The sequence below is a fragment of the Lepidothrix coronata genome, unplaced genomic scaffold (genome assembly GCF_001604755.1).
Source record: "Lepidothrix coronata isolate B3197 unplaced genomic scaffold, Lepidothrix_coronata-1.0 Scaffold141, whole genome shotgun sequence".
Taxonomy (NCBI): Eukaryota; Metazoa; Chordata; class Aves; order Passeriformes; family Pipridae; genus Lepidothrix; species Lepidothrix coronata.
The window spans coordinates 701,918-729,388 of NW_016690321.1; the positions used below are offsets into that span (position 1 = coordinate 701,918).

Here is a 27,471-nt window from a genome sequence, read left to right on the forward strand (position 1 = left end):
GTGGAAAACAGCAAGAGGTATGGAGTCTAGATACTTCCTGTCTTTTCCTCCGTAAGAACCTCATGTATCAAATGGATGAAAGGAAAAAAGTGAGAGGCAGGATCAAGGCATGAAAGAAGAGGTGATTTTCCATGTGGAGAAATATGGAGTTCAATGACTGGTAGAAGTTTACCTACATTTGTCTTCTGTGGAAGAGGAATTTTCTTGAAGTCTATCAAGGACAAAAGCCCTAAGGCTCTGGAGGTCTTTCACCAGCAATTTTTCAGAAAGCTGAGGAAGTTTTCTAGGACTGTATGTAACTGTTCTTTTCTCCTCCTTATATTCCTCCCTACTTGATAGTTGCTGTTGACATGAAAGTGTTAGGAGTAGGATCCTGGATTGGATGAACTGTTGTTTTTGCCTTGTGGAGCTGTTGCTATGTTCTATCTCTTACCTAATCTGTACACTGTCAAGTTGGACCAAGTAAGTATCTCTGCCAGAGCAAATCTGAAGTCTGTCTTTCTCAGGATTTCCAGCGCTTCAAGTGCATTCTAGACACCTAGATTCTAGGCTTTTCTATACAACCTTTTAAGAAAAAACCCTGCAGTTAACAGTTAAAAGAGTACAGCCTGTCTTCTGAAAAGAGAATTTTAGAACATGTTAGTGGCAGATAAACAACTAAGCATGAACTTTTGTTTCTATGTTGTGATAGAACTAGCTGTCCAAATTCTTGAATTCACTAATAGGAAAGTAAGTTCCACTTAAGTAGCACCAATGAAACCACTCTTCTGCAATAATATTTCTCTTTTTGTTTTTTACTTCAAAAAGGGATATTGGAAGACTTTCAGAGAGTTGCTGCAAAAAGTATTTCAGCATTTGGAAACAAACTTCATACTGGAAACCTTAAAAGAACATAGATTTTGTTCATCCAAAGGAATATTAAGGAGGTCTTTAAATCAGCAAATGGTAGCTGAATATATTGGTAGAAAAAGGTTTCTTTAATGCAGCAGATAAAGACATAGTGCTGCATTTTTGATCCACTGGATTTTGCAAACCAGAAACCAGGCAGACTTCTGTCTGGCAGACTTCTGTCTGACAGACTTTGAAGGACCCATTAATGGATATTGGTTTGCTCAGTTGTGATCTTTCAGTCCTTTATGGATATTTTTTTCCCAACTAAAATGTGTTAATAAATAAAACAAGGATATTTTGCTTTGCATTCGATTCACTTGATTTATTTTTTTATATATTTTATGATATACAAGAGGACGTAAAGAGGTCCAGTCTCCTTTTTGAAGTAGGGTCAACTCTCAAATAGACAAGGTAGCTCAGAATTTTATCTAGTTAGGTGTTGAAAACTTCAGTTGATAAGACTGGATGACCACTCTGGGCAACCTGGCTTTCTTCATGTGTTCACTTTTCTTTTTATTGATTGGAGTCTCTGATTTCTGCTTACAGGTGTTATCTCTTATTCTTTGCTATGCACCTCTACAATAAGTCTGGCTCCATCTTCTTAAAAGCCACCTAACAGACACTGAAAGCAGATTTTAAGTCCCTGTTAAGATTTGTTTTCTCCATGCTGCACAAGCCTCTCTTACAGGTCCCCAGCCCCTAAGCAGTCCCTTGCTCCTTACTGACAGATGGCATAAGGCTGCCAATAAAGAGCAACAACTACTTGCTATGATACACTGGCTCTGTTCCTGTAAGCCAGCTCAGGGAGTTCTGGACATCCTCTGCTGCCAGGGCACACTCTTTGCTCATGCTTTGCTTGCTCTCTGTGTGAGCCCTTAAAGGAGAGCTGCTCTCCAGCTGTGTGACCCAAGCCTGTATCATTGCAGGGGTTCTCCCTTCCCAGGTACAGGATTTCTGTATTTGTCCTTGTTGAGTATCGTAAAGTGTTTGTCATCCCATTTCTCCAGCATGTCTAAGTCCTGATGATTCCGTTGAAGGTACATAAATCTATGATTTTTTTCCAAAACAAAAATAGTCAAATTCAGTCATGCTTTATGGGGAAAATCTGTATTTCTGTTATTATAATAACTTTGGTGTAGAGTTTGGTCAGCGATTCACTACTTAGAAAGACTGCGCTTTTGTTCTTGTGATTGCTGTCTATGCACCTCATTTCTAGCCAGTCTATAAGGACAGTGTTGCAGTCACAAGATTGTGAAATAATGAGTATGACTGTGCAGTCCAGAGTAACTTTCAAATACTGTTCAAATGCTCTTAGGCTTACAGATTATTCTTATTTCCATTTATATATGTATTTTAGCAGAACTGACATCCAAATAGTCAACCAGCCAGTCACTAAGCAGATATAAATGCTTGTAGCTGTATAAATTATCACAAGGTATTTTCAATTGTTTAGTAACAGACAAACACTCAGTCAAAAAAAATTTAAAAAACCCCAAAACACCTTTGTACCTTTGTGTTGAGATGCACAGCAAATAGTGTGACTTAAGACAATTGTGATTGTGATAAATACACTGATAACTTGATGATATAAATCAGTTTTTTTAAAGGGTTGCATTCGTTGCTTCTGCCTGTCTAGCATCAGGATAACAAGATCACAAATTATCAGTGAAAAATAAGCTGATAGTCAGTTGTAAAATTTTCTCCTCCTTAACTAGAGAGGTTTAGCTGGGCATTGTGTTTAAACCACTTTTAGTTAAATGAGCTAGATTTCTTCACAGTGATGGAAATTTGTAAAGGAAGGACCTCCTCCTCCCTGACATTACTTGTCCTTTACATAGAACTGAAAAAAACTTAACTTTGAAGCTTTTAACTTATGTTAAAGACATTCCAGGTGTGTGTCTCTTTCCATGGAATATTTGTGTCTTTCAGCTGAATATTAAAATCTATGAATTGTGGGAAATGTTCTCTTGAACTTAATGACTCTCCTTTAGATTCTTAGGTAAATGAGTCCTATTTTATTCATAACACTTAAACACATGAAGCTTATCTGTAAGTCTTAAAAAGCAGGTGGCATAGGCACTATACCATTTTTATTACCTTAAAAGTAAATCAGCTTTGCTTTGCAGAATTTATCTTCTGAATATTATTTCTTGTATGAATTAACAAAATAAAAATTGTCATAATTTCAGATTTTTATTTTCTGACTCCTTCCTTTTTCTGATTTACTAGGTGACTTATTTTAAATCATTCAAATGTTCTTCATAATAGAAGTAAAATTTAATTTTAAGAGAGCATCAAGCATACCTTTGTAGCTAGAACTTTCCCTAGAAAAGGTGGTAAATGCTGTGAATGACAAAACAAATACAGGAAATTGAAGAAGTGTACAGTAGCACAGTGCTGAGTTGCTCTGGATAGATTTTAATGTAATCTCAAAAGCAATAGTTATAGGTTATATCTAGCCAGTGTAGGAGGTAGCAAATACGGCCTATATGAAACACATAATGGAATGTAATGGAACAGATAATAAAGTTTTTCAGGAAGCATTAGCATTTGTCATTTTAACCTCTGTGTGTTTGGGGATTCAGATTTTTCTTTATTTAAGCATTTCCTAAAATGTATAATTTTAAATGACAGGTCCTCTATTGTGATATTGTATTATCAAGATTTGTATTAGCAAGAAACTTTAAATGAAAATTCATATTTGTTAACCAAAGAAGAATCTAGGCCTTTTCTACCATAAAGATTATGGCTGAATTTGCCAATTGTAAATAGAGAAACATATTAGTAATTTGTTACTGAAATTTTTATACATTTTCCCTATGCAGAAAAATAAACTAAAATAGTTTGTTGACAACTTTAGCTAAGTTTAAAAATACATTCTTTTCGTTTCAGAGGTAACTGAAACATTATGTTACCTCAGTTATTATAGTTATTATAGTTCAGTTATTCTGATTTTATTACTAAGCAGATTCAGAAGTGAATCTTACTGTGTTAGATGATAGTTCAAATTTTTGTTTTGAGGGTATTCTCTTATTTTTTCATATCTGCATTCCCTTTCTGTCATTCTTATTTCCCCTCCCTGACATGGTCTTTAATAAGTATTCTAAATTTGCTAGTCAAACTAGGACGATTATAAGACTTTTGAACATCTAAGTAACACATAGAGTTCTTTCTTCTGTTTATAGAAGAGGTGAAGGAGGAGAGAAGAAAGGAGAGTGAGGAGAATAAAGAAGGAGAAGAGGCCCACAAAGAAGAGAAACAACCAGAGAAAAGTATGTAATGTTAAAACTATTATGCTTCACTTGGTGGTTTGTATTAGAAGCACAGAATCATTGAGGTTGGAGGGGACTTTCAGTGATTATATAGTCCAATGCCCCTATTTAAAACCTGGTCAACTAGAGCAGTTTGCTCAGAACCGTGTCCAGAGAGAGGTTTTGAATATCTCCCCACGTGGGGATTCCACAACCTTCCAGTGTTCTGCTTCCAGTGTTTGACCACCCTCACAGTAAAAAAGTTTTTATATGTCTGAGTGGAATTTCCTGTATTTCAGTTTACATCCATTTCTCTTGTCCTGTCACTAGTACTCATTAAGAGACTTGCTCTGTCTTGTTCACTCTCCCCTAATGGCCTTCTCCAGTTAAACAATTCCAGCTCATGATGGATGCTTCAGTCTGTAAAACACCTTGGTGAATCTACACTGCACTCTCTCCAGTATTCTTGCATCTTTCTTGTATTTAGAAGCCCAGAACTGGGCATAAGAGTCAAGGTTCAGTCTCACATGTCCCAGTTAGAGGGGAATAATAGCCTCCCTCAACCTGCTGGCAATACTCATCATCAGGCAGCCAAGGATATTGTTGGCCTTCTTTGCCAACAGTGCACATTTCTGGCCCATGTTCAACTTCATGTGCATGAAGAGCAGCTGGGCCTTTTCTGCAAAGCTGTTTTCCAGCGAGTTCCCAGCCTGTACTAGTACATGTGTTTATCCCTACCCAAGTGCAGTACTTTGCATTTCCTTTTGTTAAAATTCATGAGATTCTTGTTTGCCCATTTCTCCAGTTTGTCAATGTGACTGAATAGCGTGATAACCATTTAGTGTACCAGTCTTGCATCATTTGCAAATTGTCCTGTTATCCCACTGTCTAGGTCATAAATGAAGATGTTAGTGTTGGTACCAGTAGCATCTGCTGGTGTACTTAACTAGTGAGGAGCTCCAGCTGGAGTATGTGCCACTAATCACAGCTCTTGGAGCCCCTTGGTTGTGCCAGTCCAATTATCCAGGCCATACATCATGAATTTGTCTCTGAGGATGTTTTGGGTGTCAAAAACATTACTCAAGATAAACAGCACTCATTGCTCTCCCCTCATCCACCAAGCTAGTTGTCTCACCATAGCCTTCTATCAGGCTTGTCACTGCAAACCATGAAATAAACTCTCCAACCAGTTGCTAGGTTAGAAAGCTGATGTTACTTTATTCAGCACGCTGGGCGCATGAGAATAGCTCCATAACGCATGCACACCCAGCAACCTAACAGACCAGGTTATGTTCATGACACTAATGCATATTCATCACAATTCTATTACATATTCATTACACTTCCTGAATACATGCATATATACTAATTAGTTCTGTGGACTTACTGGGATATGGTTGCAGATGTTCTAATGAATCTTTTCTCCTTGAGAGTATCTTAAATATGGGGCCAAGTCATAACGTACTTCTTTGCACTGACACAAAATCCTTGTTCTCAGAAGTAAGACATCTGCTAGTACATATTAGTCACTGATACAGGTAAATAAGGAAACAATAGCTGACACAAGACTATTAGTCACAGATGTAAGGGTCAAAACACTTTTGTACTAAAGTTAAAAGAATTTTCCAACGTCTTCCCCAATGCTGTATAGACTCCTTTTTGGAAGAAAATACAACTTTTTCGGTAACAAGCTGATAATGCATGATTTCCCCTTGATAAATCCATTCTGACTGTTCCCCATCACCACCACCTGAATGGGTTTAGACATAATTTCTAGAATTCCTTGTTCCATCATGTTCCCAGTGATTGAGGTAAGGCTGACCATCCTGTAATTCCCTGGGTCCTTGTTGTCCTTCTTGAAGATTCTGTGAAAACAAATGTCACTCCTGTCCTCAGGAATCTTCTGCTGGACACAGTGCCAGGAGCTGGAGGAGTGAATGAAGTCTCTTTGGTTCTTTTGTGCTTCATCACTGTGATGAAAATTACTTTTATATTATAGTTCTGTTTTGAGCCTGTTCTTTTGTTAGATTTTTACTTTTTACCCAAGAAGTAAGAAAAAAGTTTGAATGTTTTTTGAGTCAGATGTTGGAGGTACAGGTTAAAATTCATGGCAGGTAAATACAGGTCATTGCTGGCACAGTTAGAATGAGATGCAGTTTAATTCAGCTGGAATCCTGAGAAGATGATTCTCTTTTCAAAAGAGGATTTTGTTTTGCTTCTCAGAAGCTGTATCTCATTATAGGATGGTGCTGATAGGAGCAGGAAGAACTGGAGGTGAGTTCTGGAGAGGGGAATGGTGGTACTAGAGCCATTTTGCATATGTGGTAGTGATTTGGGGAATCACAAAGCAGAACTCACTAACAGGGCAGTAATGTATAGATACCGAAGGGACTGGTTTTTTGCTCTGATGTCATTAAGCATGTTGTTTTCCCAAAGGCATTCTTACTGGTTTAGAATGAAAAAGCTTAAATTGAAGACAAATGAAACTTCATAGTAATCATGGCATTCTGCAGATATCTGTTTTTATAAGAGTTCCTCACGAGCAGTTGTATCTAATTGTTCCAGGTGAAGCATTAAAGAGAAAGCGTTCCAAATCTGACGACATGGATGATGTTAATTTTAAACATCGTCGGTACATGGAAGAAGATTATGAGGCAGAACTCCAAGTGAAAATTACAGCCAGAAAGGATGTTGACCAAAAATTACAAAAGGTAGAACGGAGGTGCAGAGCGAAGAACGTACGCGCACCTGTCACTTGTGTTACCAGCTTTGAATTAGCTGTCCTTTCCCACCACACCCTGCACCCCCAAACACTTTCTCTTTTTTGTGGTTGAGCATTGGATGGATATAATTCAAATAACAAAAGTTGGCTTATTTTGTATAAAGTCCCACATTGCCTTACTTTTAAGAAGAGACCAAATATCATTTGAAAACTATGCTGCGGGAGTTATATTTGAAATGTATAAAATAGTTGAACTCTGAAGTCTCATATGACTCCAGTATGAGAATCTTGGTAAAGGTGTTATTTCAGCGTGGGAAGTTTATATGTGATTTTATTTTGCACCTAGCTTTAAAGAGTCTCCAAACAAGCACAATCGACATAGCATTTTGCAGATTTCTGTAGAGCTGATTGCACCATTGCTATGTAAGGAACCTATGATCTTGAAGAAAAAAAATTGTGCTATTCTTCCATTAGTTAGCTAGTGTGTTGTAACTTCATCAATGTAGGATGGCAAAAACTGAACCACCTGTGTTTCTTATTTATTTTTGTTTCCCAAGACATTTTTTTGGTGCTGCAAAAGTTATAGAAGGGAGAAAAAATTTAAGTAATAAGTTTATCAAAATTTGTGGAAATCAGTCTTTTTCTGTTTTTAGCTTCTGCAAGAAAAACAACACTGCATTTTTGCTAGGGGAAAATACATCTTAGAAATAAGGTTTTGTTAAATGTCTTTAGTTTCTGTTCTTTGAATGCCAGTGTCCCTCTCAAGAACAGAAAAGTAAGAAGAAAACTTTGTGTAAACACTGCACTTTAAGAAAATATCTTCTGTTATTAAGGTTATTTTTATATTCAGTAAGATTTTATGCACTTACCATACAACAATGAAATTAATTTCTTAAATTAATGACAAAGAGGGACCATTTGTATTTGCCAAAGTAGATGTAGAAACTTCTTAGCTATGCAACCACGCACTTATTGGTGACTATAGATTTATTTGATTGACAGGGCACAACAGTTCTCATTGTTCTGTTTATAGCAGGATACTTGCTAAGAATTGAGAATATTTTTATAGATGGTCTCCCAGATTTTGGAATTGCATTGTTATTTTTTTAATATAATAATTCTGCAGGTTATCCAGAGACTATTAGAAGAAAAACTTAGCACTTTACAGTGTGTGATATTTGACAAGACTCTGGCAGACTTGAAAACCCGAATAGAGAAAGCTGAATGTACAAAGAGGCATAAAACTGCGTTTACTGAACTGCAGGTGAGTGTGTGTTCAGCTGCGTACTGGGGTCAAAATCAAAAATAAGTTCCTCAATATTTAGTAGTAAGTCTCCTGTAGTTGTCAGTAGGGAAGCCATTTTGGCTCCACAAGGGGAGAAGAGGGTAGGGGAGCAGCAAATACTAATGTTCCATTTGAGTTGTAAAACTGTATTTTCCAACTCAGAAAGAGGAATGCAACCAATTAATCATCAAAAAACCCCAAAGCAGATCTTCCTTCTGGCAAACTGATTCATTAGCTGCTAGTAAACCACTTTTCCATTCTCTTCTTCCATTCTGTGCTGTTCTGTTAGATGACATTTTTCAAATAAATGCTAGGTATGAAAATATCTAATGCCTCTATGAAGCCAGAAGTTTGCTGACTGTTGTTTCCCCAGAAACTAAACAATCAGCAAGGAAACAAATAGTTAGTGGTGAATGCAATATGCTTTCTTGTATTCTTTATAGAAAATGCATATATAGTGGTGACATGAGGAACATCACAAAAATCAAAGAATTTTGAAGTGACAAGACAATTAAAAGCTTGTCATAACAACTTCAAACAATAAGGCTGTTATACTTTTAGTGTTAAAAGAAATATGGAGTTTGCCAGACCAGTTCCTACCACACAGCTCTTTCCTCTTGCTGCCCCAGACATTTTACATTGACTTTTTGAGTGCTAAGATGCTTACAGTATACTTGTGTACCAGTGTCTTTAGCCATCAACTACACTGTCAAATTAATAACATCATGTAAGGCTTTCATATATGTAGGGTTTCGTGTGAATATGAAAGAGGGATTCGGTTTGTGCAATTGTGAATAGGAAGGAAATAATTCGAGTTGTCTATAAGATAGCTTGATTGTGATACGCAGATGTGTCTTTCTGCTGTTCTGAAATAATACAGTTGTACTGTATTTCAAGGAAGAATAATTTCCCCTCATATGAAGATAGCTTTCGACTTGATGTGTTAGTTGTATATATTTTTAGTTTGTATAATTTCTTTCATGGTTCTTGGGGAGGACATTTATGGTTTTGTTTGTTTTCATCTTCTTCCCATTTAGGCTAAAATTGCTAGATTGACAAAGCGGTTTGGAGCAGCCAAGGAGGACTGGAAGAAGAGACAGGAAGTACGAACTAGATAGTGTCGTGGTTTGGTTTTCTTTTTCTGAGTTGTGTTGAAAAATAAAGAAAATTTATATGCAGAAAGATGCGATTTGTTTGTTCAGTGGCATTCACAAAGTACGTTTGTCTGGTTTGGTTAAAGACACTGATATGAAAGAAGTTTTTCAACATCTGTTTGTAATTCTGATTCGTACAGAAGCTTCTTTAGCCATTATTAGCTTGAAAACACCTTAAACTGTATATAACTGAATCTAATTTACTTTAGTATGAAGAGTACAGTGTAAATAAGAGTGAATCCCAGTACCTTGATTCTGGGGTGGAGGGGCAAAAGGAAAGAGAGGATATAGGAGAGGGAGGCAGGTAGGACCAAGGAGATTTCAGGGGGTTGTAAAGTTCTCCTGCAGTGTTGACTTCAGAAAATGAATCTCTTACATAGAAGTGAGTGGATATGAAACAGAATGAAAGCATAAGTTTGCAAGCTGACTTAGAGTTGTTTTGTTATGGCTTTTCTTTCACTCTCTCTCATTTGGTGTAGAATTCAGCAAATGCACCTGCATCTCCAGGGAAAGCAGCAGCTGACACTGCAAATACAAACAATGCGACGTATCGGTAAGCAAACCACATCGCTGTGACCATGTCAAAATTTACAGTAGGATACTTCAGATACCTAATGTCATGGATAATCCCAGTATTTTGAGGTTTTTTAATTAAAGTGTTCTTCCTTTTCCTTCATTGCTCTTCAGTTGTAAAATTCAATTTGCTTTCACAGAAGTCATAAATTGACAATATTGAATGTATTCTTAGATAATTGGGCTGTTGTTTTAGTGGTTAAAAATTATGGATAAAACTAGAAGTTTAATTTCAAGAATGAGAAAATTCTCATACTGGAAGGCAAACTTGGTGAAAGCACTTGAAAATGTACAAATAATTCTGCACTTTCTTAGTAGGAGAATATTCAAAGTTAATTTCCATGAGGACCAGAAAATGGGTTTAGAAAATCTCAGTGGAAAGAATAGCTCTAAAATAAGGAGATTTTTTCACCATTGTACTGTTCATAAATATACCTGACATGACTTACTGAGAAATGCTACTTGAAACTTCATTCCATAGAAATGCTGGCACAGTGAGGCAGATGCTTGAGTCAAAGAGGAACGTAGGAGAGAGCACACCAGCAACTTTTCAAGCACCTGTGAGTGCAGGTAAGAAACTCCCTATGGACTGTTAACACATTTCTTAAAAGTTTTATTACTTTCCATTAAAGAAGTAACTAACTAAACAGAGCAAAATCAATTTGTTTCTTTTTTTTTCTGACATGAAAATCATTATTTTTAACTCTCTACCACATTCCTGGTTTATATTTGTGCAGTAGGCTTACCAGGTATGTGAAAAAATGCGTTGATTTGGCCAGCCAAAATTAGATTAGGATAAATTAGATGCTTCAGGAGACTCCACGCTAGGTATGACAGCAAAACTGGCAGAGTTTCAGCTGCCAAGTGAAACACATGGCTCAGGCCCTGTTTTGTATTTGGTCATAGTAGGATACTAATATCCTCCTCTCTACCTAATGGCTACAGAAATTAAGTGGGAAACTAAATGGCAGTTATAAACCCCATTTCTTAAAGGAATCATGTTGAAAAATGGAATTTCTAGATTAAAATTTTATAGGGAATGTCGACTCAAACCCACCATTAATTACATTCATTGTAGTCTCACCATCCTCAGTTTTAAAAATAGTTTAATATTGAATGCTGAATCTTTTCCACAGAATTATCTAGTAGTAGGCATATATAGGCTTTCAGTAGCTTATGCTCCTGATTTTTGGATTTTATCTTGAAATTTTGTTGCATAAAAGTGAGTATTTTCTCTGACACATTAATACTTGGTTTCAGTAGAACCTTCTGGATACAAGGTCCTACCTATACAAGGCAAATTAGTCATAACTGACATAGTTTTTCTTGTGTTTTGTGAAGGACCAGTTGCTCTACCATTTCTGAATGAGTGTTTAAAATGCTGTATTTTATATGTTCCCAACAGTTAAATCTTGGAGCTTTCTTCAAGCCTGTTTGTCATAATTCCTTATATACCTTTTTTTTTTCCTGCCACTTCTTTCAAGCAGTACAGTATTGACTGTGTTTTTTAACTAGGCCATTGCATATCAGAATGTACAACAGAAAAACAGTATTTATAGCTTTTATTTGCAAAAAAGGTTAATCATACACCACCTCTTTTATAGAATGGTTTGGGTTGGAAGGGACCTTTAAAGATCATCTAGTCCAACCCACTGCCACGGGCCAGGACATCTTTCACAGGATCAGGTTGCTCAAAGCCCTGTTCAGACTGACTTTGAACACTTAAAATGATAGGGCGTTCACAGCTTCTCTGTACAACCAGTTCCAGTGACTCACTGCCCTCATGATAAATCATTTCCATTTGTTGCGTTGCAGTGAAACTTCCCACTTGGTTCAAATACTTAATTTTTTTTATTAATTTTTTTGTGTGTAGTGCCAGCTTCCAGTCTTGCTCCTTATCCAGCAGTTGTCAGTGGACATCCTAAGCTTCAAACTCCAGTGACCTCCAGCAGCTCTTTGACGACAGCAGTTCTTCCCACAGCTAACACAGCTACAGTTGTAGGCACTAACCAGGTGCCCGCTGGAAGCACTCAGTCAGTGGCTGTCTCATTGCAGTCTTTGCCCGTAATCTTGCATGTCCCTGTTGCAGTGTCATCCCAGCCTCCACTTCTGCAAGGCCACACAGGGACTTTGGTCTCTAACCAGCAGTCAGGCAATGTTGAATTTATATCTGTACAAAACTCATCTACAGTTGGTAGCCTTACCAAAACTACAGTGTCTTTGGCATCAACTAACACAACTAAACCAAATAGCATTCCACCTGTGCCCAGTCCTGGTATTCAAAGGAACTCTACGACCAGTGCTGGGTCAATAGGCACAACGTTGGCAGTACAGGCTGTTTCTACTGCACATCCTGTTGCCCAGACCACAAGGACTTCTTTGCCCACAGTGGGTACTTCAGGACTTTATACTGCTACCAGCAGTCGAGCGCCCCTCCAGATGAAGATTCCTGTCTCTGCATTTAATAATACAGCGCCTACTGAACCACCCACCGTTGCAGCACCCAAGACTGGTAAGTTATGCTTGAATTTAAACACTGGGAAAGGAAAACAGTTGTCAGAGGGAAACACAAAACTGCACTTCTGTGGAAGTTTGTTTATTAGTGTGTATTAGAGAGATGATTCTTCCGGTTTGCGATTCTGTTGAAATTTTCAAGATGAAAATCACCTGTATGGTAGATGTGTTTCAGACATTGTTGAAAATAATCCCTCCTTAGAAGGAGTCAGCAGTGTGGCTTTGTAAGCTTTGTTTTATTAGAAACTTGATTTATGTAATTCCTAGCAGGAAGTCAGAAACTCCTCTATTCTACCATTAACAACTTGGTATTTATTTTTAATACAGTCTCTCAAAATAATTTGACTGCCTTTCTAAGCAAAGACATACCAAGAGGAAAGTATAATCAGGAACTTAATTTGCACAACACTTGAAAGTGAACAAAATGCGAGAAAAAATCACAACTGAGTACTAACCTAGTTCCAAAGAAGTACACTAATAGTATTTAAAATAAAGTCTCCAAACACAATAAATGTTCAAATAATGGTATCTAGGTTAACTGTTTTAAAATACTTTCTTTCAATCTTTGTCCATGCCATGATGTTTCTCTGCACTTTTGGTTTTACACACCTTGATTTCTTTTTTCTGAGAGGTTTCCAAGATTTATGAGTTGGAGTTATAGCAAGTTCGTCATTGGCACAATATAATGTTAAAATGAACTCAAGCAGAGCTTGACATCAGAACTAGTTTCTTTTAATTTTCCCATCCCTAAGTTACCTGTGTTAAAATATGTCTTCCATGGAGCTGGACATTTATGTTTTGTATTGACTCCTAGCTCTATAGCAAATAAAAATTATTTAACACAACATAAAAAGGGTTGTGCCAGATGAGACCCAGTGACACAAAGAAGGACCTGTGTGTCCAAAAAATGTATCCCATTTTATGCAGATCATATAGCCTTAGTGTATATAGTTTTCTCACTAGAATTGAAACACTGATTTGGGCCAGCACTGGTTAAAATAAAAAGGGAGAGAATTTGGATTTAAATGTTTACATCAAATGTTCAAGCAACTTCTTAAGTTTAGATACATTTAGATACTTGGCTGAGCTAGTAAAGATACTCAGTCTTCCTGCACAAATTGTCTCAGTTATACATTTTGCAGTCTGTTTAACCATCCATTTTTCAGTCCGTTTTTTTGGCACAAAAATATTTAATAATTGTAATATTTTTTCAGTTTAGTATCATGTCAATTTGCATACAGACAGAGGAGAGGTTGGAGTTATACTTTGTACTCAGATAGGCAAGAGTATTGCTCATAAAATGTTTATAATACACTGTCAAATTTACAAGGAAGGGAACACATTAATCAAACTTGAATATTTATAATTGAAAATAAGGGCTAAAAGTTAGATATGCCACATACTGAATGTTTAGTATCAAACAGTTTTGAATATTGTCTCCAAATTTGTGTAGTGGATAGCAGTAATTAGTACTGATTAAATACTGCAAATGAACAATTTCTTGCCCCCCCAGACAGCCAGACAAGCAGGCCACCAACAGATACTTCGGCAAACAAGCGAACTGCTGAGGGAACAACACAGGTAGGCTGTTGATTGTTTCTGTATAAAATTCTAAAGTTACAATCCACAGGAGAAAAGTTCTTTACCTTTATTGTTTATAATGAAACAGTTTTAATTTCTTTCTGTGCCATCCTTTCTAGTTTCTGTCCGTTTGAATTTTTCTTCTTCTGATTCAGAGTATTATTTGGAGCATGAGCTTCTGATAATCTTTTCGGAAGTTTTCTGATGGGGTTGTGTAGGTAGATGAATTAGTAAATTAGGAGCACACTAAAAATTTGTCTGATAAAACAGAGCTAATATAAAAAGAAAACTTGCCCCATCTTTGTCTGAAGGGCTTGAACTTAAAGCTACATATACTTTATACGTTATGGAAGTGCTCTCATTTCTGCGCTAATCCAGAAGTTAAAATTGGAATTCTAATGTTTGATTGCTATATGTCAGAGGAAAACAGAAAGGAAAAGAAGCTTTCTTCAGGAATAAGCTACTTCATGATAAAGGAGAAAATGTAGTACTTCTGGATTCCTTGTCTAAAATTTGTTGAACTTGCTTTGAAATGTAAAGGTTGAAATTAAACTATTTAGAATTATTCATAAATTATTTTCTTTCTGTATATAGGTATTTCAGAAATCACCTCATAGTTATACGTTGCTGTTAGAAGTCATTTTATTAAGATGAATAAAATTAATTTCTTCTAGCCAAAATTTACAAATTCATTAGTGTTTCAAAGTACAGTTAAATCTAAATTGTATTTCAAAGCAAGAAGAAAATATACTGGACAATATTCTGGTTTTCACCTGTCACAGAAATAGTCTGGCAAAGGTAGCCAGACTACCTAAAGGTATTTTACTGTATAAACTGTGCCTCACTCTACCTTCTTATTAAGGCATTTCATAGAGAATGGTTGTTTGGAACTTCACAAGATACCTGTGGATTATAGCTATTAAAACACTTGTCAGTACTTGATATGTAGGAAATCCAGTACCAGAATGGATGACAGAAGTACAATTTTAAGATTTAATTTTCAGTATAGGATGCATATTCTGGAATTTTTTTCAGTTAGAGTCTGAAACCAAGAAAAAAATTTGGAAAAACAGAATGTGTATGATGTGGCATTTAGCAACGGAAGGTGAGCAAGGAGGAGGGAAATAAAACATAGGATGTTTTCCAGGTTTCAGTCTTCTGTTGTAGTGTATGTTCTAGGTTTGCTTTCCATGCAATCAGTTAAAGCATGTGTAATGCCATGGTTAAAAAAGACCTGATACATTTTAATTGGGTAGTGAGATATGGAATTCACATGCCATATCATTTGAAAAATCCAGTTAATGCCACCTGCTTTTTGTTACATTAAATCCAAAATATTACATATTACTCCACGCTTCACAGCTCTCAGATCAAAAAGTAGTTCGCTGTGTGCCGTATACCTGTGGCATATTTGATGGTACAACTTTGATCAATTGTTTCGAAAAGCAGTTGAAACAGGAAGAGACTTCATCAGAAAATAAAGAAGCAGTAGAAGCAGCACAGACGAATTTTAACTTCCCTGAGGATGTCCTCTTTGGCTTGGAGGAAGAGGAAGAGGATGCTAAGAGCATCAAAAACACCCACAAGCAGACTGGCTGGGCAGCTAACCTATTAAAACAGTGGCTGGCCAAAAATGGCAAGGATCCTAGCTTTGAATTGGTCCCAGTAAGTGAACTTAATGATATCTTAAGAGAGTTTTATTACACAATAAGAAATCATGATGGAAATACCTACAGTGTGGCAAGCTACAAGTCAATGCGGGCCGGCTTAAACCGGCATCTCAAAATGCCACCTTATAATCGTCAGATTTGCTTAATGAAGGACAAAGAGTTTGCTAGTGCAAACATGGTGTTTGTGAGCGTGCTGAAGATGCTGCGCATGCAGGGGAAGGATGAGACTCACCACCATCCTCCTATAGCTGCTGAGGACTTGCGTAAGATTAAACAATCCGGTGTGCTGGGTTTGCACAGTCCACTGGCACTCGTCAACAAGGTGTGGTTTGATTTGCAGTTGCATTTTGCCAAGAGAGGGAGGGAAATTTTGAGAGATCTGGCTCCGGATGCATTTGTTGTTGAGAAGGACAAGAATGGGCGTCGCTATGCTATGTTTAGGTATCCCGGCAAAGGAAAAAATGGAGAAGATCCTCATAAAATGGGTAAAATGTATGATATGCCAGGTGACCCAAACTGTCCTGTTTTTTCATTGGAACTTTATTTGTCCAAGCTGCCTCCAGAACCCCCTGCCTTTTATCTGCACCCCTTAAAGCTAACATCAGAGCAAATGCAAGAGCAGCCTGTCTGGTACAAAAGAGAACCAATGGGTGTGAACTACCTGGGTACCATGATGCCCAGGATAAGTATGGCAGCCCGGCTCTCTCAGCGGTACACCAATCATTCTCTCCGAACTACCACCATTCAGCTACTCTGTGAAGCAGGACTGGGGCCTAGAGAAATAATGGCAGTGACAGGCCATCGCTCCGAGTCTGCTATTAGACACTACTGGGGATCTGCAGAGGTTCGCTACAGGGCCTGGTCAGATGTAATGGAAAATAATGCCCCCAATTACCTATATAGCAAGATCCCAAATGAAGTGATAAAAGAATCACTATCTGGTGCCTCCACCTCTTCTGTAAAACACGTTGTTCTAGAACAAAACAAAATTTTATTCCCTGCGAAATCAGTGGTGCCACCTGGCATTAATTCTGTGGCTTTAGTCCCCGAGGGACACCCAGCTCTAAATTGCAAAAGCCCTGTCCTGTTGAATCACAGTTCTTCCAAGGTGTTTCTCCCCAAGAATGTGACCAGTGGGAACCTAACTGCCGGTCCCCTTCAAGGCTGTTGTAACAAACCTGTCTTTATAAAGCATGTGATAAAACAAGAACCGATGACTTGATGCTTCTGTAATGGAACTGATTTCAAATGAATTGCTAAAATGGAAAAATTATCAGATTTGTTTTTTCACTTGGTCTGCTAAAGAAATTTCTTATGGTCTAGTTAAGCAAGAAGAATGCTGTTCACATTCATGATGTGAGCTATGGAACAGAAACAAACAGAGCGGGGCTTGGAGTTTGTATGACTTTTTGTGGCAACTGGGACTCTTTAGGTGGCTGAGCAGAGCTATTTTAAAAATACTAAAGGGAAATATTGATTTCCATTTAGCTGAAGATGTGCTTTCTTCGCTAAGAGCGTGGGTTTTATATTTTGTGAGGAGTGTATTTATCATACCATTTTGTGCCTGCTGGCACTAATGTAGCATCTTACAAATCAAATACTTGATTACTGAAGAGCACCAAGAAGGTAGAAGCTGAATTAAATAGATGCAGATGCACTACAAATATATACATATTCATGAAAACACCTGGAATTGCTTGACCACTGTTGCCCTCTGTTCAAATTGTTATCACACCTACCAGAGGATTGTACCTTTATTTTTCTTTTTTTCCATTCCTCTAAATTGATTCCTCTCTGTGAGCTGCAGATTTGCATTGCAGGTCTTTCCTTTTCCTATTTAATATTTTGGCTTAAGATTTCAGTTATTCCGTTCTCCAAAGGCACCGTTTGATACGCATGGTATTAAAATTAGGATCTCTTCAGTTGTGCATGAAACGGGGAAAACTCTCAAAAGAGCTGGACAGGTTTGTTGCTTAAATGCCAGGTAATTAGAGTCCAAGTGTTGTCTCTGTGCATGCGAAAGGTTTTTTTGTATTTCCTCTCACCCACACCTTCATTACATTTCACATCATCTTTGCAGTATAATCTATGTCAGTATAGTATAATTAATGAGAAGTATGTCCTGTTCTTCCCCACTGAACCCTATCCAGATATTTTTTTTTGGTTTTAACTTCTTCAGAGTAGTAAATTGATCCTGTCATTAAATTTCTCATAGTCTTTACAGATTAGAAATTCTCAGGATAGTGAATATAGGAATAATAATTTTTGTCAGAGATTCTAACAAGTAAGAGATCTTCCTGTAAATAAAAACAGAAAACTGATCATAGGAATCACAAGTTATGGTAGGTCCACTTTGGAAGAAGAAACAGTGGAGTGTTTAAACTTTTCCATTATATTAACTGAATGAAATAAGAATTGCTTTGTCCTTTTCAAATGTGTGTACACACGTGCACCACATGGTTTATCACGCTAAGGACTTCACTGGAAGTGTTTATGTTGCTCAGCAATGGACAAAAAAGAGAAGAATCTCAGCTGAAATGACAGATTGACCATGATAAATTCTTTAATTCTGTGGAGAACTTCCTTGCTGGCATAGGCTTTCAAATACTAGATGAGATTTATCGCTCTATTATAGTGTATAGTCTACACAGACACTGCTATAGTCTGCACAGAGGGCTTGATGCCTGAACTTCTGAGTTTTTATCTTGGCTGCTAATGTTTGCCTTTGTGGCCTTGGGTAGGTTACTCATACTTAATGCATCCATTTTCCAAAGTGTAAGACTAGCACAATCCTCCATTTTCTGATGGATCATGTTAACAATTAAAAAGTTTTAAAAGTTGTGTAGTCATCTCGTGTATTATATTTACAGTCACTTTTATTTGCTGCTGTTACAATGATTGAGATCATTGATCAGATGTAATTGTTAACACAAAAATTATTTCTGCACAGTCCTGTACTTCCTTAGTTTCAACATTAACTTACAGCATCAATGGCTAGAGGAAAGAAAGCATGGATCCAGAATTATAATTTTGTCAAACCTAAAATAAATAGAAATGGTAAAGAAGTAATCCTTTCTAATGGCTAGATAGAAGAAATAGTGAAAAAACGAAGGGCAAAAAGTTCTTACAATATGCAAGAACTTATTCTAGATATATAATCTAGGTATGTATTTAGGGTAACACAGATTTCCAAATTTTAGGGATTCATAGAATTCATAATTCAGCCACACTGGCAATTTTAATTTCTTATTTGAAGAAATTCACCCTAAACTTTCACCCGGATGTATTACTTTCCACCCCAAAAAATACTCCTGTCTTTTGCTCAGGTAGTTGCTTCTTCCAGCATATTGGCATTGTACATTTGTCCTGCAGAAACAAGTAAAGTATGTTGCCAGAAGACTATTCTTTTTTGTTCCCTCTTGCTGTGTACTGTGGTCATACTGAGCACATGCCCTGCTCTGGTCCTAACTGTATCTGGGTGACTTACTGTAACAGCATATTGCTGATGGCTTCGTTCTTNTACAAATCTACTCAGTGATTGAAATAGAAAAAGAGAATATTTGGCCAATTTTGGCATGTCTCTGATTCTTTTTGATCATCATTTGGCTTCTAACTTGACTTCCATTCTGTTGGCATATAATTGGGTATTTTTGGATTCTCATTTGTTAAATTCTAATTGTTGGCACCAACTATACAGTGTCCTCTTGCTACCTTCAGTTTGAACCTGATACTTCAAAGCTACTGACTGCAGTATTACTAGCTTCTGGTTTTTTGTATGGGAGAGGGTTTTTTTAAATGAGAAAAGTATTCCTAGTTTGAGCTGGAAGTATTGCTTCATAAGAACTGGGGTCATTGTTCACTAAGCTTTCTGTTAATATTCGAATTAATTCTTATTAATGGAACATGTCTTCCAGAACTGAAAAATCTTTCTCCTGCTTCCCCTCCCACCTAAAGTGTTAAATGAATCTTTCCTACATGTATTTTGTTTCTAGAAAAACTGAAGCAGACAAACAGAATGGGTGTGTTGCTGCTTTTGTAAAGTCAATTTTGGGTGTGCGTACAGTAATACTGGGAGCAGGGGGTCAAGTTTCAAGTCAGTTTTATTCATTGCAGTACAGGTTATGCTTTGTGAACATCATGAATTGTATCAAAATGGACATGAATTGTACTCCTCAGTCACAGTATCAGCAGAGAACCTCAAACAGCAAGATAACAGTTTCCTTTTTTCCTGTTATTTTCCCACTATAAGTGAACATGGTTGATGAACCACCCGGTTAAGTACAGTTTGTTTATCTAAACTTAAATTTAGACTTTGACTGTAAACTTGGTGCAAAATTGTTAATCATCATTTAAAATTCACTTTAAAAATCTGAATATAACAAATATTCTTTGAAAGAAATTTATCATCTATCACTCTTGAATTTTCTAATTAGATCTTTCCCTAAAATAAGACTATTTCAGTTGCCAAAAAAAACCCCCAGCACTTAATCTTGCCTAAATCAACTGAACTAATTTTTAAAGTACTGGCAGCTATGTTATTGATTAAATTCCATTTCCCTTGATGGGGATGACTGAAAACAGTGGGGAATGACTGGAACCTTAATAATACATCCATACATTTAGGTTTGCATCTCATTTTCATAATTCAACTTCGGTACTAGTGATGTGAATCTAGGACTTGTTTTCTGTGTGTTTTCCTCTTAAGTTTGAAAATCTCGGCTGTTACTTCAAGGGGTACCCTAATTACTTTTTGTTTTTATGAATTTGGCACAATATCTGAGAGTATGTTAAATTTTCTTTAATCTATGCATCTTTTCTGTACCGTGTGAAGAGCTCCTTTGCACAGTGTCAAATACTTGAAGGCACTGAAAGGATGCTTTGAAATTGAATGTGTTTTGAGGTTTGTTGTGGGTTTAGTCTGGTATATTTGGTTATCCTGAACTGTACAGTTTCTCAGTAATTGCTGTTTAGGGGTCAGTATAGTCAGAGTTTCCAGTAAGCAGCTTGGAGATATGGTTTTGCTCTACGACTGTTTCTCCTTTTCTGCATTCCTCTGTTTCTTGCTCCAAGAGGAGTGGCCACAGGGATGTGGGAGGGGGCATCTTACTATGTTTGTATTAGTCTTTTATTTTCACCTTTTCCTGCATACACAGAAATTTAAGAGTTGTTATTCAGTCCCAGACATTTTACCAACAGCCATTCCAGTGCCTGGGGTCCTAGAGTTGCATTTCTGAAGACATGACAAGTACTTTTAATGTATTGGGGTAAATATTATTGTTACAGAGGCAAAGGCATCTTTAATTATATAGCAAATCTTTAGAACGGTTTTTCAAGTATTTTAGTATGTATCCCAGTTATAGATACAGGATTTATATATATTATATATAATATATAAATAGAGCTATGGTATACTGAGAGAATCTATGAAAACAGCTTTTATTATATTGTAACATAAAGTAAGAGTGAACAAATTTGAACAGTATTGGATGTGGTAAAAATGGCTGGCCTAAGTCAATCTTCAAGAGTGATTGCATCATATTTATTAAAGCACCAGGTCAGGTGAATAGTCTTTTTTTCCCCTGTTTCCTACTCCAGGTGCACCTTATCCTCTTATGGAGTAAACCATTTTTTCAGTCTAAATTTAAGCTGTGCATTTCACTTTTCAGCTAATATTAGTTTTTTAAATTGAAGTCTGCAATGTGCTATCCATTTCCTGTTGTTTTTGACATACCTTGATTTGTTTGGTTGAACTACAGTTTTAATTTAAGCTTTTTGCTGACTGTTGGAAATTCATCTGGTAAAACGTTAATAAAGTACATTTATAACTCCTATCCCCTTACTTTGCAATGTGTATTAAACTCTGTGAATGTCTCTTCGGAAATGTGAGCAAAGTAGATATGTCAGCTTACAGTTTATAAGTAGCTATTAATTCTATATTGTTGTAGCATTATTGATGAATATGTTTCCTTGCATTTCATGGTTTTGTCATTGAAAATAAATATATAAGTATGTATGTAAAATGGGCTACTTGACTTTTGTCTCTGACCCTGGGGTTATGTTTATGCTGTTTAAAATGCTACTAGCTCTCATCTGCAAGGTGGAACCTTTGCCTGAGGCTAATTAGAAATCTAAATTAAAAGATGTTACCAGGATATCATGTAGTTGAATTGGATGACTGTTTTAAAGAACAAAATTAAGGTGAATCCATTCTTGTATGACTTTTAAAGTGATTCGTCTTTCCCTGCAACCATATCTGTGTTACCTAAACCACCCCCAGCTATTGAGAGCAGCTTTTAATAAATAAACATACTTGTGTGTTGTAGGCTTATTTGGGGCCAAAAAATTGAGAAAAATATTAAAACAATCTAACTGATTATATCATTACCTCAGACATGGATAATAGCTTTTAAAAGCTGCATTAAAGAAATCCAAAAAGTATTACAAATATATTTACTGTTGAGTAAGATGGTCTTCCACTATCCAAGATGGCCATCCCACATAATGCTGTTGGGAAACTGTCACTGGGCTTTGGGGAAACAAGGTAGATGTTTCACCTTCAAAGGGTAAGAACCAGTAAAGACACGTGTGTGCACATGCACGCATGTAAGTATTTATTATATACCCTTTTAACTGTTTGATTAAGGAAAAAGCAAATCACAGCAGTAGAAAAGTACTGTTAGCATTGTGTCAAGTCTTTCTTTATAACTTTTAGTTGGAATTATGATTGCTAGCATCTAAAACCAGCTTTTCTGGCAACCAGTCTCTTATTTGTGTTCTTGTTAATAGGGGTAGCTGAGGCAACCTCTGCTCTTTGCACCGAAGAAATGAGAGGGTATATAATACTTAGGGGGTTACTGTGACTGGTTATTAATTTTTTCCGTGCTTGTGCTGTTCTTGTTCTATAGAAAGTGTTGCACAGTACCAGTTAAGGGTGCGGGGAGTGCAGGAATCTTGTCAATACAATACGTAAAATGTCTGTTATAAGTATTTGAGTATTATACAAGTATGCAACCACACACTATCAAGACATGTATTGCAGCCCTGTGAAATCTTGTTTGTGTATACTATGATCTTGGTAAACTGCTCACTTCATTGCATTATCATTTTCATTTTTATTTTGGTAAGAGATGACAAATATATTTGGTACCTGGTTGAGTGGTTTTTCATGACATCTTTGCAAGGCTGAAATAATTACTTCAATTTTTTGGGAGTTATTGCATTGGAAAAAATTACTGTTAAGAAATGATAATTCTGACATTGAACAGTCAGTGACTGAAATGTGCTCAAAAATGTATAAAGAAGGTCATTTCCACAACTGCTTAGACTGTGCTTGAAATCTGTAGTTTTGTATATGGACGACTGAAAATGAAATATCAACTGTATAATTATGCATACAAACACAGTATTGCTACCCTGTCCACACACACATCATTCCCAAAACATATTTTTAACATCACTCCCCATAATTTAAGATTGATTTTGCTATTATATAACGCCTTGGTGCGTCGTGTATTATTGTGGTGGTGTGATGCTTCATGGATTGTCTGTTCTACAACCTCCAGATTTTTTTCTAGTTTGTTACGGTAGAAACTAGTAATAATAAAATTGCTTGCACTGTGTCAGTGTGCCACACATAGTCTTCAGAATTTTGGTCTTTACTTAGTTTGCAATATATTTTTTGTTGTTGCATTTTTTCCCCTTAATTTTTAACTTTTACATACTGAAATGTTCCTTTATGAAAAGCAGGTGGCATTACAATCAATAACATTGTTGTCTCTATGTGATGAACTGAACTGTGGCGTTATATAATACCAAAATTTTAAAATCTTATACATCATATTTAAATAGAGAAGTGCATATTCAGAACTTTCTTCAAAATACCAACATGTAGCTTTTAGTTTTTCATGTGGTACAGTACATGTTACCCAGCTGTTCAGTTTGAGTTTTAGAGACTTCTTTCCAGGTTTTCTACAGTAGTTTGCCATTGACGTATATATGCTGTGATGATGTAACTTCTTTCTATGTTAAATTTCACAGTTGTAGTTATGGTGAGAGATAACCTTCTTTTCTCAATATCATGGCTGCCATATGTGCTTTGACCTTTAAATCCCATCTCTTTCGTTGCATTTGTTATCCTTGTGGAATTGGAATAGCTCTTTTACAGACACCTACCCCTAGCATTTTTTCTTTCTCTTTCTTTTCAAATTCAAATGGTGAATCATTTGAAATCAAACCTAATTTGCAGCAGTAACGATCCTAAAGAGTTGCTGATTAGCAAAGCTATGGTGATATTCTTTCTCCCACTACAGTGTATTTTACAACAGTAAAATGGTTCAGCATGTGGAAAAAACATGTAATGATAGTAGCTTGTCTCAGTGTCCCTAGTTTTCTAGAGGTAGATGAGGAAACTGCTTCAGAATCATTTGAACACCAGAGACAGCCCTTCATTTTATTGTGAGGCTGATTCCTTTCTGATTCCCCTTTATTAATCTACTATTCGCTAGTGCGTAGGTTAATTATTAGATATTGCAGTCAATGACATAGAGGATATAATGACAGTCTTCCAAAAGAAGGAGGAAAACTCTTAATTATAAAACATTTACATTGGTTTTATTGCAGATCTTAATTGTGACTTCAGGTGGCCCTATTCACTGCATTTATGCATTTTTTTACAAGTTCCAGGATTTTTATTACCTCTCAGAACCTTTTATAGTTATTTTTTTTAAAATTTTTATAATATCCCTATGACACTGGTCCCAGAAAGTCAATATATAATTATTTTCTTTCTCAAGGAAAACTGTATTATTCCTGCTTCTCCCCATAAGTATATCTTAACTTGTTGGTACATCTGTATCTCAGTATTTTCTTTAATTCTTAAAAAGAATGTGGTTGGGATTGGAAAAAAGCAGATGTATGGTCTATGTGTATGCAGTAGAAAATGCATGAAATTGTGAGTATAGGTCATTTTTACTAATTGTTTGTAGAAAACTCTGAATTAAAGTGTAATTACTGAAATATGAATAGAGATTTTACATAAGTAATTAAAACAAAGTCTGTTTCTAGTAGTTTTCTTGGTAAAAAAAATCTGAAAATGGTTACTCAGAAGAATCAGCACTATAGATCGCTTTTGAGCAAGTTTCGCAACTAGAAATATCAGTTTCTAATATTATGTGAGAAAAAATGCAGAAATCTGAAAAGTTGCACTTATTTTATACCTCCTTTTCATTCGTTTGTTTTTCATATGCACTATAAAGCAGTTTAAGCTTAACTGATGAAGAGGTGTTCAGAAGAGGTTATGACTTGGCGTCTGTTTCAGGTCTTAGCAGCTTTCTCTCAGATATTTGAAAGGGATGAGTATTTACTTTTTCAGTTTTGCCCTCTCTTCTAGGGTCTTTTAGTTGCTGCTTTCACAAGTTACGTGCTTGCTGTTAAAATACTTTTCCTTCACACTTGCCAAGTTAGATGCTTGCCTGGGGCATTTGGCACGCAAACAGATAGTTACATATTGGTAATGGCAGTAGGTGCGGACGTGACTTTGCAGACTGAAGCAGCTGTGACAGAGGGGCTGCAATTTGACAAGGTTTTCTTTAAAGAACACACTTTTCGAAACAGATCAAGATTGTTAATTGAAGGGGCTTCTCTTTGGCGGGCTGGTTCAGGGGAGATGCACAACACAGAATAGCAAAGTAACTTTACAGTACACTTACCCCATCCTCCCATATTTGTGGTGGTGCATGCTCAGTTGCTGCTTGGCTGTTATCTTCTTTTCCCCTGCTATCTTTTTTCCTCCTCCTGCTTCCTTTTTTCACCTTTGTTTCTGCTCTTAATCATATCTTGCAGTCCTCTTCCCTGGCTTCATCTCATGTTTTTGCCTTTCAACTCTCAAGTTTGCATGTGTCTTCTTGGACTGGATCTACAGTAGATTTCAGTATGAAATGTTCAGTTACAGCACACATTGCTTTCATGCAAAACATCTCAATTGCAAATTTAAGTTAACCTAGCTGAAGAATAAACATGAGACTATATTAAAATTAGGAAGTTAGGAAAATATGAAGACTTGTATTTTTCTTGTTTTCTTCCTAATATTTTTTCACATATATATATATGTAAAACTTTGACAATCCAGAGTAGGATTTGTTAGGTTTAATTTTTAATTCCATTTTTAATTCACTTTTTTCATGGCATTGTTTTGTGTTAAGATTGTTACACTGCTGGCCGCATTATGAAAGCAGAAAGAAATTTAAATGAAGGCAGCTCAGATACAGTTGTGGTTAACTGGATGGTTCAGTCTATTATATTGCTACTTCCAGGCAGTACAAACTTTGCTCACCTGCTATGGATAAAACAGGTCCAAAATGGCAGCATGGCAGTATTTTGGAGGATTTCTACTTACTTGGAATTTAAGGGCATATACATTAAGATACATGAGCCATTCAGAAGGATGGAGGAGGGAGTTTGGTAGCTTACATTTCTTTTCAGTCTCACTGTAAACTTTTCTTCTGCTTGATTACTAGAAATTACCGAGATGCTGTTGTAAACAATCAGATTTAATGCGAATTGTGGTCTGTTTGGAGAGTGGTGAGCTGTCTCTGACAAATGATGAAAGGGTTGTTTGAGGGGTTGTGATTTTGTTTGCTTTGGTTGCTTTGCTTTGGTTTTGGTTTTGCATTTGTTTTTTGTAACTGTGGCATTTTAAATAGATACAAGTCACTTTATATTGATGTGGTTATTTTATTTCCGTTTCAGCTTATTTGATATGCTAAGATGATTGAATCTCTTCTTATTAAGACTTGCTAGATATGTGAACTAAAGCACTAGGTATATGTTTGGGGTTCTCATTAAATGATTTTAATTATTTCATTAGTGTGACTGCACTGATGAAAAGGTGTTAAGATTTCATCATCTTGCTCTTCTGCAGAGATCAGCTGAGGAAGGTTAATGTTGTTGGATTCCTGTGTTTGGAGATAACTAAAAAGTCATGTAGACCAGAATGCTTTGACTTTGCTTCTCTGCTTTACCAGTTTCTATCCAAATGCCTGCTGAAATCTAAATTAGGAGTTGAAAGACTTGTTCCTGAATTTCCTTTTCATTCCTGGAGTTGAGATACCTACAGGTATCTGAAAACTGTGTGCCAACACTACAGAATATAGAAATGCATACTTTGTCTACTTTTGAATGTAGGTGGACGCCTTTATGGCAGGCATAATTAGCAGTCTGTTTTGTGTGGGGATTACACTGTGCTCCCCTAGGTAGGAAACACAGTGTTCGGCATTTTTGGGTTTTCAAGTTTCCTTAAAATTTTCCTGTATCCCTATATTTCATTTGAGGGAAATGCATGGTTGGTGAACAAAGGGGGAATCTAGTCGGGGAGGCTGGGGAGTCAGGACTGCATGGAGTGCTGTGTGTAGGGTACAGCATCTGCTTGGAGTAGCTGGAGTGTGTGCCCTGGAACTAGGACTGGGGGATGTACCACAGAGCACTGCTCAAAAGGCTGCCCTGCTGATCTGCAGCTTCTAGTGTGGGTTGCTGAAAGAATATAACTGCTTATGGATGGATAGCTCTTGATGATTGCTATCAGGGTCATTTAGTAGAAAACCCTGAATAGTGTGGCTGAATAAGAGAAGGTCTTTCTTCCTGAGAATTGCATGAATGAAACCTTGTCGGCTGATTTAATACATGCCTGTTTAACTAACTCAAGATTTTGGTGTTCCAGACACTTGGAAGCTCTAAGAACTTTATTGACTGGCACAGTCAAGTAGGGCTTCAAAACAGTTAGCTGTCACACAGAGTATTTTCCTAAGAATTTGTATTTCCTTGGAGAGGAAGAATT

General features: G+C 36.6%; 1 protein-coding gene across 8 annotated transcripts in view; it reads left to right on the forward strand.

The window, feature by feature from the left end:
- The window catches only part of ATF7IP (activating transcription factor 7 interacting protein), an 88,495-nt gene that overhangs the window by 43,563 nt on the left and 17,461 nt on the right, over positions 1-27,471 (forward strand). For 5 of the 8 annotated variants that reach the window (XM_017827665.1, XM_017827664.1, XM_017827666.1 and 2 more), the window contains exons 3-11: positions 4,077-4,163; positions 6,708-6,853; positions 7,991-8,128; positions 9,187-9,252; positions 9,783-9,856; positions 10,358-10,446; positions 11,750-12,388; positions 13,904-13,971; positions 15,421-22,017. In XM_017827665.1, coding sequence (XP_017683154.1) covers positions 4,077-4,163; positions 6,708-6,853; positions 7,991-8,128; positions 9,187-9,252; positions 9,783-9,856; positions 10,358-10,446; positions 11,750-12,388; positions 13,904-13,971; positions 15,421-16,863 — 2,750 coding nt within the window. In that variant the 3' untranslated portion in view covers positions 16,864-22,017. Of the gene's footprint in view, positions 1-4,076; positions 4,164-6,707; positions 6,854-7,990; positions 8,129-9,186; positions 9,253-9,782; positions 9,857-10,357; positions 10,447-11,749; positions 12,389-13,903; positions 13,972-15,420; positions 22,020-27,471 lie in introns of those variants that run through there. The other 3 variants (XM_017827668.1, XM_017827669.1, XM_017827670.1) reach the window with 2 other exon arrangements.